We start from the raw sequence: 12,948 nt of genomic DNA on the forward strand, positions 1-12,948 counted from the left end.
TGCTGATTTAATCAGTTAGGGTGGAGTCAGAAACACTGCAAACCCAGGGGAACAAAGAGGAGTGTCTCTGATAAACTCTCATGCACCACACACCTTAAAGGTAAATAGAGGCTCGCACCTGCGTATCTGTTCTGTGTGTATATTGTGTTACAGCTGCACACAAGGATGACATCTAACTCTTGATGACGCCAAATAATTATAACGTAGGTTGCTGCTGCAGTAACCCGATAGAATCCAGGTAGGAAGTGGCACATTGGATCCATTGATTCTGATGATACCCGCCTACACTGAGATTTGGACCAATGAGTGGCTGTAAAAGTATCTCTGAGACTTTAACAGAGGCTTTTATTTTGGGCTGCACGCAGCCGAAGTCAGCTCGTGAGAGAAGCCGGGGCTGAATTTTAACTTGACATTTATATGCCTTGTATGTGTTTTTATTATATCAAATATGGAGCGACCCAGTCTTCAGAGATTGTTTTCTGCTTGTGATGTGAACAAGTCCGGTAAAATAGAGTACGATGACTTCACTGTCGTCTGTCGGGAGCTCAACGTTTCCGAAACTGAGATCAAAACTCTGTTCGACAAGTTCGACGCAGGCGAGGACGGATGCATCGACTTCAGCATGTTCTCGTCCAGGTTTCAAGAGGTTTCGGAGACTCTGGACTTTGCGTCTTTTGGAGCTGGGTCGTCCCGGAACCGAGGGTGCCCGTGGGAAGAGTTTGAAGGCAGGATAGATGCTGAGTCTGTCCTCTCTGAAAGGTAAACGCACATCCGGCTGAAGCGTAATTAACCAGAAAAGTTAGCCAGCGGCTAGTGCTGCTTCTGGGACGTTTACTGTCAGTTAAGACGTCGGCTGCTGCGTAAACGGCTGATCTGGAACCTGTTCCTCGTCCTATTTCATTTACCAGCTAAAACACGGATTTGTTTCATTATTTTTCAAGCGTGTCGGATTGTCCTTTTGTGGTGACTCATAAACCCGTACACAAACGATACACGTCAATGTTTAAACTAATATGGCTTTAAGAGTTCTGCCCTTCAGCAGCACACATAATAACGTTAGTCATGATGTTGTGTGACTTTAAATTAAGACCTCTCAGTAATGGGAACAGTAGCCAACGCTAGTTTAACACTAAGCTACCTTTTTGTTAGTAAATTACAACAGTCTATTATGATAATTAACCATTTCCTACAAGTTCAAATATGAGAAACAAAATAAATTACAGTGACAAACTCCAGGTCTACTGACAAGCCTTTTACTGAGCTTCAGTTGTCATCATTTGCCCCAATTAACAGGTGATCAAGTTATGTGCTGACGTCAAGACAAACAATTAAGAGGAGAAAACACGACAGAAAGAAGACCTCTCTTATGCCATAACAGTTGTTGACCAAACAGTTAAGATTTAGAAAATGAAAGCATCCTGTCATCAACCAGAGTTCAGATGGATATTACATACATGTATTCATTTTGTATGGAAGTTTGTTCATATCAAAGGTAGCTGATGATACAATTTGGAAGAGACAGATTTGTAAATGTTTTTTCTTGTTTTGGCAGACCTCACTACATTAGTGAGTGTAGACTTTGCTCATTATTTTTGTTTTGTTGCTACCTGGCTGTTCAGGTCATATACTATATTTTCACAGTTATGTCTGTAAAATTATTGAGATTAATGCACATTCGGCTGTTGCTGACTCAAATGGTGTGATGCTAATCAGGATCCTATTTGGGATTTAAATACATTGCCTGTTATGTCTTTTATAAAATGTTGTTCCTGTTTAAGTATAAGTTTAGAGATTTTTATACAATGTCTCAATTCTACATTATGCTAAAATAGACCTGAGCACACTACTTCTGTTTGATCTTTTACTGGCAGTAGATGTTGCAGGCTCAACATTAGGAGTTTTTTTTTTCGCAGTGTGAAAAGAGTGGGTCAGAAATCTACTTTCCCACAGTCAATTTTCACTTGTCCCCGTACAAATTGTTTTATTTATTAGCGGTTAGAAAATAAATAGCTGTACTTTGCATTTGCAACTCTCAACCTTGATGAGAAGGAAGCAAGACTGCTCACTCTTTAGCAACTTCCATCATCAGCTCCAGAAAAAACTATGTGTTCAATTGTAGTCGGGCAAGTGAGTTGCTAGATTTACTAGCCAGATGTGGCATTTTACTTGCCCTGGGCAATCGGACAATTCTTACCGTTGAGCCCTGGTAAGTCATAATAAAAAAGATTTTAAAAATGTCATAAAAATATCAAAAGAAGAAAAATGTGTAATTAAAATGTCTAGTAGTGTAAAATACAAAGTAGCACTATTGTATGCCATAAAAATGTCATATAAGTGTGTCACAACAAAGTCATAGTATTCACCTTATTCTTTGGCCTGAACTAGGGCACTTCTGCATTGCGTCATTTTATGTTCTCACTTCAGTTTTAGTCGCCAGCTTTATCATCCTTTACTTGCCAAATAACCTGTTTTTAAGCTTTCGAAAAAGCTGTTAAGTTAATAATTTTTCACCCGAGAAAGTAACCATTTAGATTCCCAATATGTGTTCAGGTCATCCAAATATTGGCTACTTATAATGTCACGCCATCAATCGAATTGTACTCATTTTTTGGTTTAGTCCTATTAGCGGTGTAAACAATGAATATTTGTGAACATTCAGTAGCTACATTGCAGCGATCGAATGATTTTACAGATACCATCAGCCATCACTGACTGGGAGGACGACATATGAGCATAATTCATAAATTTAAGATCATCTAGAGGGCAAACTTTTGTCTGTTAGCTAGCATGCTGGTTAGCTATTTAGCTGTAGCTGTTACGTTTTCGTAAAAAGTGTCAGGCATTATGAATTGTGATTTTTTTTTTTAAAAAGTCATGGTATAGTACGTCATGACAATGTCATGAAAAATATCAGCACAGTTTTTGGGATTTTTTTTTTATAAAAATGTCAGTTTATTTAGTATGTCGTAAAAAGTTTCACTTAAGAGTCAGAAGAAATTCTCAAAAAAAATCATAGTATATTATGTTATGAAAAAAAAAAGTTACCGTCATAAAGTATGTCGTAAAAATTGGCAAAAAAATCCTAGTGTAGTATGTTGATAAAAAAACACATAATATTTATGTTGGTAAAAATGCCATAAAAAATGCTATAGTATGTCTTTATTTTATAGTATAAAATTCATAGTATAGCATGTCATTAAATTTAGAAATATATTTGTTTGTAAAACAAATGTCAACAACAAAAATGTCATAGTATCGTAAAAATTGCCTTAAAGTGACAGTATAAAATATCAATAACATATAATATAATATGGTGTAAAAAATAAATGAATATGAGAATATAAGAAGTATGTTCTAAAAATGTCATCTTGAAAGTCACAGTAGAAACTAGAAAATTAATTTCCTACAGAAAATGTGTTGGAATGCTGAAAGCTCAAAATACAGAAATGGGAGACTACCTGTCTGAAAAATGTTGAAGGCCAAAAGCATTAAACTGCACTGCTGAAAACCCTTCTTGTTGAAATGTCTAACTGGCAGACTTGGAAGCTGAATTGCAATGCAGGAAAAGCTTGAAGCTAAACGATTTTACTGTCAAAGTAATAGTAGTAAAAGTAGTGGTACTTTGATCATTTTTGTGCATGTTTATTGTTGTAATACAAATTTTGGCCACAAGAGGCTGAAGCACCTCTATCTCATGTTCTAACTAAGAGAATTTCTTCCAAGTGAGTTTAATTAAACACAAGGTGCATAAATTATTGTGTTTTAGCAAGTTGTGTCAATAAAAACTCACCTGGAAGAAAACATGAATTAGTTTAGTCGTATTTAGAACAGGAGGTAGAGGAGTACTTCAGCCTCTTGTGGCCAAAATGATCAAGAACATCAATTTACCTGCTAAAAATTATTATTTTCAAATTGACAAATTACATTTAAATTAAATTGACAAATTAAATTTAAATTGAAACATTAAATTTAAATGAAAAATTAAATTTAAATGAAATAGAAAAATGTAATTTAAATTAAATTGAAAAATTGTATTTAAATTAAAATGTTTTATTTAAATGAAATTGAAAATTTTTATTTAAATTAAATTGAAATCAACTTCAAAAATTGTATTAACTCAAAAAATAAATTAAATAAAAAAATGTAATTAAAATAAATTAAACCAACCTAAATTGAATTGAACTAACTTAAGAAATGTAATTACATTTAACAATTTTATTGAACCAACTTCAAAAATGAATTGAACCAACTTAAAAAATGTAATTCAATTTAAAAATGAATTGAACCAACAATATTTGAACCAACTTCAAAAATGTAGTAAAGTTACAAATTGAATTGAACCAACCTAAAAAATGTAATTGAACCAACTTAAAAAATTAAGTTGAACCAACTTAGAAAAAGTTACTTTTTAACCATTAAAAATCTCATATTCTATAGTATGCTATAAAAAAATTAACAAAAAAGTCATGGTATGTAGTAGTATATTGTAAAAAACTTTCATGTCTCAAAAAATGTAGTATAGTATGTCACAAGAAATGGCATAGTACAGTATGCCATATATTTTTTTTTATAGATTAATATGTTGTAAAAAAAACACTATTGGGAAAAGAAAATGAATAAAGCCATAGTATAGTATGCCATACTAAATGTCACAAAAAAGTTATATTATAGTATCTTGTGAAAAATAGTGTCATTGTATAATACTAGTATGTCATTAAAGTATCCTACATACTATACCATGACGGGGTTTTTTTGCACACTAAAAAATAAATAAAAAATGTGACACTATAGTATGTTGTAAAAGTTTTCATTAAAAAGTCATAGTATAGTATGTGGTAAAAAAAAAAAACGTCATAAACAATGTCATGTACTAAAGAAATCACAAAAAGTCATATGTGAGGGTCCCAGGACAGGATTTCTTCTGCTGTACTTGAAAAAAAATGGCAAAGAACGTCATTAAAAAAAGTCACAGTATAGTATGTTGTAAACATTGTATTAAAGATATCATCATTTACAGGGTTCTATCATAAAGAAGAAAATCATAGTCATAGAAAAGTACATGTCCTTATACAAAATTGTTTTACTTATTAGTGGTTATCAAATAACAATCGGCACTCCGCATGTCAACAGAGGTGTTGTGCCCTAAGCCCTATTGTTGAGTGAAGATTGGAAGTGGATCATGTTGGTGTGTGAAGTTTGATCATTTTTTCCCACTATGAAACTTACACCTTTAACATCCACTTTTCAGGCCCACGGTGGTTGAGTTTTTGATTCTAGAAAGATAGATTTTGGGTATAATGCTGAGAAAATACTACTGACCTCCTCATTGCTGGAAGTAACTATTTGTTCTCCTCCCACAGTCTCAGGGAGCAGCTGGTTGGTCTTTACCAGGCCATTCATATTTCTGCAAACACAAATCTACTGCAGCAGTATGAGGAAATCATCCACTCTCTGATCAGTCAAAGCCAGGACAACAGACTCGAGTGTGAACAGCTGGAGACCAGTATAAAGCGGTGAGGGTAACTGTCAGCCTATTGACTATGTGAGGTCAGTACAGTTTTGACCTGTGAAATAGAAAGAAACAGCATGATTATGACATAAAGGCCCATTATTTAAACAATAAACCACATCACACAGCTGTTAATGATGATAAACACTCAGCTCATGTGGCTATATTGTGAGCAGTGACATTCAGTATTATCATTTTAAAGTGAATGTTTAAAATTAAATTGTGTTTAGTTTTGTTGAATTTATTAAATAAGCATAACTGTCCTTACTGCAACCTAACTGCTTGTAGATTTCTTTTGACTACAGAGCAGTGGTGAACTGCTGCCCTCTACTGGCTGTAAACCATAGAAACTGAGGACAAACCCTGTAACTTGATTCCCTAGAGTCCACTGCATCTACTGGGATTAACTGTTTGACTTAAAGCTGCATTCATTGATTTTAGCCCATTAGACTAGAGGACAGAAAAACATCAAAACAAGCAGACTGGTAAACAACTGACATTATTGCCTTTATAGTTGACGTGTTAGCAATTTTCATGACATGTTTCGGGCCACCAGACAAATGTAAATCCAATGTTCACTCTCTTTTTATCTCTGTTTTGTTCTGAAATAACAATGTGCCTTCAGCTACAAGAGTGTCAACCTTTCTACCAGGTAATCGTTGACTTTGCCTGTCTGCCTTTTGGTGCTGGACAAAAAGCAACGAGTGGGTTTATCAGTTGTTGTTTTTTTTGTTATGGAGATGCAGGAGATAAGCTCAAAATTAAACTGATTTGGCACTATAAGCAATCCTATGGGTTATTTGAATCAATGTAAATATCAGTTCAAGTCTGTTATTGGGCCCTTCTGCTGTTGCTATACATTAGTATGCCACCTGTCAGCTGGCAAATTGTATGAACACAATAATGTATGAACAGCATTCAAGAATATTGTCCTGAGGTCACGCCTCGTTGTAGTAGTAGTAGTAGTAGTAGTAGTAGTAGTAGTAGTAGTAGTTGGCAACAGAGAAAAGATTACTATAATGACTGTAATCACAGTGGTTACTGATATTCAAGCTGAACAGTGATTGTAAAGGTTATAATATGTGAGTTAAGTATTTTAATATATTTATTTTTTTTACAGTAAATCTGTGAAGTGACCCCTCAAACAGAACCTTTAACCGCCTATTGAATTTCACTGCTACACACAGGAATAAACCTTGTGTCTAAGCTGTTTTTGTTAAGCTTTCTGTGGTTCAGTAACTACACGGCATGAGAAAGGTGACATTCCTTATTCAAGGAAGTAGGAAGACAATAATGTGCTGCTCTGCTTTTGTTCTTTTAGTCCTTTTTAAAACTGGATATATAGCCAGCTATTGTACCTATATTTCCACTATGTTGAAATTAACAGACCTTTGAAATGTTGGCATAAAACATACACCAATCTAAATAAATCACATGTGAGGTCTTACTGAGAAATCATTTAGCACACCTGTGGAGCCTGTCCCTCCCTCGGCTCTGATTGGTTCATGTGTTGACGAGAGCAGAGCAGTGGCAACTGCAGCACGTTTGAAGTCAAGTTGGTCAGGTAGAATTGACAAATGGATAGTAGGGGAATCGATTCTTCTTCTTATTCCTGCTGTATTAATATCTGGGACTACTGTTGGAGAATCGGCTCTGCTTCAGCAGCAGTGAGACTGTCAGCACAAACTTGAACATTCTTTTCTGTTCAAATAGAGCCGAGGAGATGAACAACAGTCAGCTGGCAGAACTGGAGGACGATATACAGCAGCAGCTTGTCAAAACCGAGAAGAGGGTGAGGGACGAGGTAAGTCTGATACCTGCATTGTAGTGGACGATTGCTCCTATGATGTACTCTATTTATAGAAAGTTAAATATATCAAACCAAATGAAGTGGCTGCCGTAAAATCAGCTGCATTTATTCAACAGTACACTGAGAAATGGACAAAAAAAAAGAAAAAATTGTTCAAAGTGAAAATTTCACTTCACTGGTTCCTGTGAGCTACCTGCATATTTGTGGTGCAGCACATAGCAGCAGGTTACATGTCTCCTCACAAAGAGCCTCTGTATAGGCAGATGAAAGCCCCTCTTCAAGGCCTGAGCCGGTCTGCACCTCTAACTACTTTGGTTTCATGTTTGTAGGAGCGTAAAAAAGTGGAAGGAGTTATGGCGGCCATGCAGAGGAAGCACAAGAACGAGGTCACAGATCTGCATGCAACTGTGGACAGACTGTTAAAGGTAGGTTTTTCCACACAGCATGCATTTACTTTGTTCTTGCACAGTAAACCGATTGTATGAAGATGATTATGTTTTCTTACATCATGAAAAAGAGAGAGGAAAGCCACTGTAACTGAAAGGCAACACAAAAGCTCTAGGATATGCAGCTCTGGCTTAATTTTTGCTGCACCTGAAAGACAGAGAAAGTGTTTAAAAAAAATGGGACAAATTTGGAAAAGGTGACCTTTCAAAGAGAACCTTAAAAGATTTATAAAAACTTGGTATCTTATGTCCAGCCAATATGAGAGCGGGAGTCAGATTGAGGAATTAGGTAGGGATGCAATTAGTGCAAGGACAAGCATAGGTCATGAACCAAGTGCTAGGAAAATGAAACAATTGGTAAAAAATGGAACACCATTGTCTCATTCATAGTTGCAGATTGCAAAGACCAATATCGAGCAGTTTAAAGAAATGCTCAGCAGTCTTCTCCATTTCAGTAACACACACACATCTTGGAAAGTCGTTTCCACAGAGAGTGTAAACACAATTACTTAAGCTATTGATTGCATGGCAGTAGTCTTCTATTCATTACTGAGATGACGCAAACCTTCCCATTGTCTCTACATTATGGAGTAAATAAAAGAATGTAAACATAATAGCTGTTGGGTATATAATTAGAACATTGTAACTGCAGGTCTGAAAATGTTCTTTTTTAAAAAATTAAAACACATTTGCTTATCAACACAACAAAATGCTTGTGTAAATGTCTTTTCTCAAGAGCCAAAAGGACTCTGAATTCAACCATTCAAAGGAAGAGTTGGACAGACTGAACGGACGGATCAGTGAGCTCTCACAGGTACTTCATGTATTAGTTGTCACACCAAGTCACATGTATGTTGTATAGAATTGTTTCAGTTATTCACCTAATCTCCTCACAGGAAAATGAGGATCTGCGAACTTCTCTGCTACAAGCGCAGACGGACATCGCCGTGCTGCTCTTAGAGCTGGACAAGCTGAAGAACATGTACGCAGACCAGAAAGCTCAACATAAAAGGTGAGGCAGTGTATTTAAGCTCAGCTCATGTCTGTTGACACAAAATATAATCCAGCTTCCAGTACCATATCAACAGTACATGTGGCTTGTATTTCTTGACAGAGAAACGGATGAATTGAAGAGCATGGTTATGGAATACCAGTCATATTCCAATCAGATTCAGATTCTCCAGTAAGTCTTTCACTTGATAAAGCTGTGGACATTTAGTAAGTGATTTTTTTCCCTTCAAGAATGCAGAGATTTGGTCATTTTAGTGTCAACTGTTTCAGTGTTACCATAAAATGTTAATAATTACCATCCTTTATTTTAAAGGTTTGGTTCACCAAACTTAAAAAAATCCTCATCCCACATACCTCTGGCGGTATCTAGCCAAGAAATATGGTTTTGATTTTAATTGCTCAGGTTTTGAAATAATGGCCTCTGAGATTTCTGTTGCCACTAAAATACAGTGGCTGTGAGTTAAAATTTTTTGTGGGCCTCATTAAAAGATAAAAATAGACACTAAAAATATTCCTTAAAAGGTACATCAGCAACAATTCTTTAATTGCCCCTTATTTAGCATTTATGAGTGGAATATAAACGTGGAATAAATGGTTTATAACACCCTATAAGGAGCTGTAAACCGATATATGTATATAATGATATAACTCTTGTGGGCACCCATGTACGGCTGCTTTTGTATAAACAAATAATAAATGATAATTAGTAAAACAGAGTTTTAGTAACATCACATGTGTCTTCATTGAAGAAATTATAATTAACAAAAACTGTACATTTCAAAATGTTCTCTTCTTTATACAGCTACATTATAGTGTGTTGTAAACCATTGATGTTATGTTTAAACAATATGCTTCCTGAAGTTAAATAGTGTAATGTGTGAACCACACCATTACCATACTTGGATTACCAGAAGAACAGGGTTTAGTGTGTTTACTGGACAATGCAGAGTGCATGAGATGCATAGTAAAACAAGGAAGGTGTAATAGTTTGGCTTGCGAATACTTTTGTGGTCCTTTTTTTTTTTTGTGTGTGTGTAAATGTCGGTAAAATACCATCCAGGTTAAGTTAAACCACATAGAACCTACACTTACAACATGTTTACCACACAATGTTTGTAAGGAAATAAATGTTTGCATGCGACTCAGTCTTGTATTTCCTTTAACACATCATTAGGGAAACGAACAAAAAGCTGTATGACAGTAACGACGGGCTCCGCTCTGCGTTGGCCAGTGAAGCGGTTGCAGCTAAAAGGAGGGTGAGTCCTTTGTTTGCTGATGACATATTTCCTCATACCTACTGGCTCTACATCAAATAGAAACCTACAGTAAATTGCTTTTACTAGTTCAAGTGTGAAAAAAGTTTCCTCCCTGACTTTCCTAATCTGCTCAACAGCTGTCTCCCCAAAATGAAATCCCAGCCCGAAGGATGAAGCCCCTCCGACAGAGCACACTCAACCATAGCAGGTATATAAAGTTTTTAACACACTTCTGTGAATCTGCGGATTGATCTCTCTGTGAATTAAATTGTCACAGCTAAAGCAAGTGTGTCCGTGCTTGCAGCTCGGAGCAGGATCCCAGCAAAACAACCTACTCTCATGTGGCCACCTGGGCTGATAAGTACCTGGACAGTGAAGTCTCGCTGCCGATGGACACAGCTCAGAGCTCAGGCAGTGATTACGACAGTGACGACAGCAGGGACTCAGTAGAAACGGTGCACCACAGTTACTCATATGTCCCGTCTGATGTGGAGGTCAGAACACCCATCAGGTCTAAATACTGGGCCACGTAATGCCAATATGCTGTTGAGCTGTGACAACTTTGAATTAGTATTTACTCTTGTCTGTTACAGATATCAGAAATGAAATCTGAAGCTGCATTGTCGATGGCTCCTAGCAAGGCAAGCTCTATTGCATCATCTCTACGAAGACGTTTGTCTGCATTTTCTACAAAGGTACAATGGCTTTTTAATGCTTAGTGATTTGTATTCCCAAAGAAGTAAATATTTGCCAGTTTAAAAAAAAAAAAAAGATAAGAAATATGTTTTTTCTGCTCTCTCCCCCGTTGATCATCTCTCAACCCTTCAGATTTATATTGCGACCAGCAAGTTGGGAACCACTGATGTAGCAGCATCATCATTTTAACATTTTTAATTTGTCCATCAGCCTTTGTGTTTAGTGCTAACATGCTAAACTAGGATGGTCAACATGGTAAACATTTAACTTGTAAATGTGAGCATGTTGGCATGCTACATATAACTGTTGTTTGAACTGCCATTTAAATTACTATATTCCAGTGTGCATTTCAACTACATGTGGAAATAGAGTTATTGAAATGCTTTACAAACAAAGGGTTATATACAACATGATAACGCATTATTTCTAACCAAATGTTTTCTAGTTTAGTCGTCTATTGACATGCAGGTAACTCAATTGATTTAAAAAAAAAAAAAAAAGAACTCAACTCAAGGTCCACTTAATCGTTTTTTCTGGAGGTTTCCACCACATCTCAGTTTTCATCAGCAGATAGTTTGTTCAGTTGTCATGAAGTGAAGTATGGAACCTAGATCATGTGATAGCTGTATAATGGCAGACAGACTGACAGATGTGATGGAATGCTCCTGTAGAACAATAACCTGGACCTATGAGTTTAGGCAAACGACTTGGTTTAAGAGTAATCATTCGCTGTCAACTAAATGAATGCTTACTGTTTTCTTTATAAAGAACACCACAAATTGAAAGATTTTCAACAAAAAATGTAGTAAGCTTGTTATCTTTTGTGGCATTTCCGTAGCCTTTAGAAGCCGACGTAGAAGAACCTGAAGAACCCGCTCCAATGTACCGTCTGGTTTTAGCCGGAGACGCAGGAGCTGGAAAGTCCAGCTTCCTGCTGAGACTGACGCTCAATGAGTTCAGGGGAGACATTCAGACAACGCTTGGTAAGTGTCACAGAAAACACATCACATTTCATCAAACACTGACACATTCTTGAGTTCAGACATTTAAATCAGCTTTTTTGGTTCTCAGGAGTGGATTTCCAAATAAAGAGGATGCTTGTGGATGGAGAGAAGACAAGTCTGCAGATATGGGACACAGCAGGGCAGGAGAGGTATTGCACCAACTGTCATAGTGTTTATCAAGGAAGTAGCAGCATGAAAAACATGGTGTTATCAATTACAACTCACGACATGTTCTTTTGATTATGACTGGAGAATGGGAAAAATCACAGTGTTTCTTTTGACTGTAGGTTTCGTAGTATCGCCAGGTCTTATTTCCGTAAAGCTCACGGAGTCCTGCTCCTCTATGATGTCACTTCAGAAAGCAGCTTCCTTAACGTCAGAGCGTGGGTGGATCAGATTCAGGTAATTGTGGAAATGCTATTGACAGATGTTGAAAACATTTTTTTTAAATACGCCACTTAAAAGCAGTAATCTACTTTACAATGTCCTTTTGCTTTTATGCAGGATTCAACGGACGAGAAAATCCCCATGTGTGTTATTGGAAACAAGGTGGACCTGCGAGAGCAGCTTCCAGAAGGGAGCTGTGTGAGCAGTTTGCATGGAGAGAAGTTGGCCAAGGTGTGTAACCTTTCATTCCATCCGATACAAAAGTCTTTATACAGACGCCCGGCCTCCCGGGTGTCTAAATAAACTGACTCCAGTCAGGTATGTCGACGCTTTGCTTGCAGGCATACGGTGCCTTGTTCTGCGAAACGAGTGCCAAGGAGGGAACCAACGTTGTGGAGACTGTGCTTCATCTAGCGAGGTAGGAGGCCAGAGAGAGAGTTTGAGTTATTCTTCACAACCCATGGCAACACTTAGACTTGTTTTCCATTCCCGCAGAGAAGTAAAGAAAAATGTCAAACTGAGGCGGCAGTCCAATTCTCAGGTCAGACTGAGTCAATCCAACCCAAAGAAGACTCTCAACGCCTGCTGTGGACTGTAGATGGTTGATATCGGTAGATATGATGGAGCAATGAAGGAAACCAAATGATTTCTATTTTGTGACAAAGACATACTTTTGTTTTAATCTTTGGAATATTTAACTATCAAGCCTTTAATATATTTTCATAAATGTTAATTCTCTGATCAAAATTAAGATTTCTATTGTTGGAAAATTGCACATTCACAAATATAAATGTACGTAATGTAATCATGCTTACTTTTCTTAGATTTT

General features: G+C 36.7%; 1 protein-coding gene across 2 annotated transcripts; it reads left to right on the forward strand.

Annotated features, from left to right (window-relative positions):
* The first annotated feature begins 203 nt into the window (after window positions 1-203).
* On the forward strand, window positions 204-12,917 carry rasef2 (RAS and EF-hand domain containing 2). Of its 2 annotated transcripts, none has more exons than XM_068723240.1 (17): window positions 204-759; window positions 5,361-5,513; window positions 7,223-7,313; window positions 7,649-7,744; window positions 8,502-8,579; window positions 8,662-8,777; window positions 8,880-8,948; window positions 9,951-10,032; window positions 10,170-10,240; window positions 10,337-10,526; window positions 10,626-10,727; window positions 11,567-11,711; window positions 11,800-11,881; window positions 12,020-12,134; window positions 12,237-12,350; window positions 12,461-12,537; window positions 12,615-12,917. In XM_068723240.1, exons 1-17 carry the CDS (start codon window positions 449-451, stop codon window positions 12,715-12,717), a joined length of 1,995 nt encoding a protein of 664 aa, XP_068579341.1. In that variant the 5' UTR covers window positions 204-448; the 3' UTR covers window positions 12,718-12,917. The 2 variants fall into 2 exon arrangements, with proteins under 2 accessions (XP_068579341.1, XP_068579342.1); XM_068723241.1 differs by having other exon boundaries at window positions 10,337-10,487.
* The last annotated feature ends 31 nt before the right edge of the window (window positions 12,918-12,948 follow it).

Source organism: Cebidichthys violaceus, unplaced genomic scaffold, assembly GCF_023349555.1.
Source record: "Cebidichthys violaceus isolate CVI_PGR_0920_01 unplaced genomic scaffold, fCebVio1.0.p SCAF_3, whole genome shotgun sequence".
In the NCBI taxonomy this organism is placed as follows: Eukaryota; Metazoa; Chordata; class Actinopteri; order Perciformes; family Stichaeidae; genus Cebidichthys; species Cebidichthys violaceus.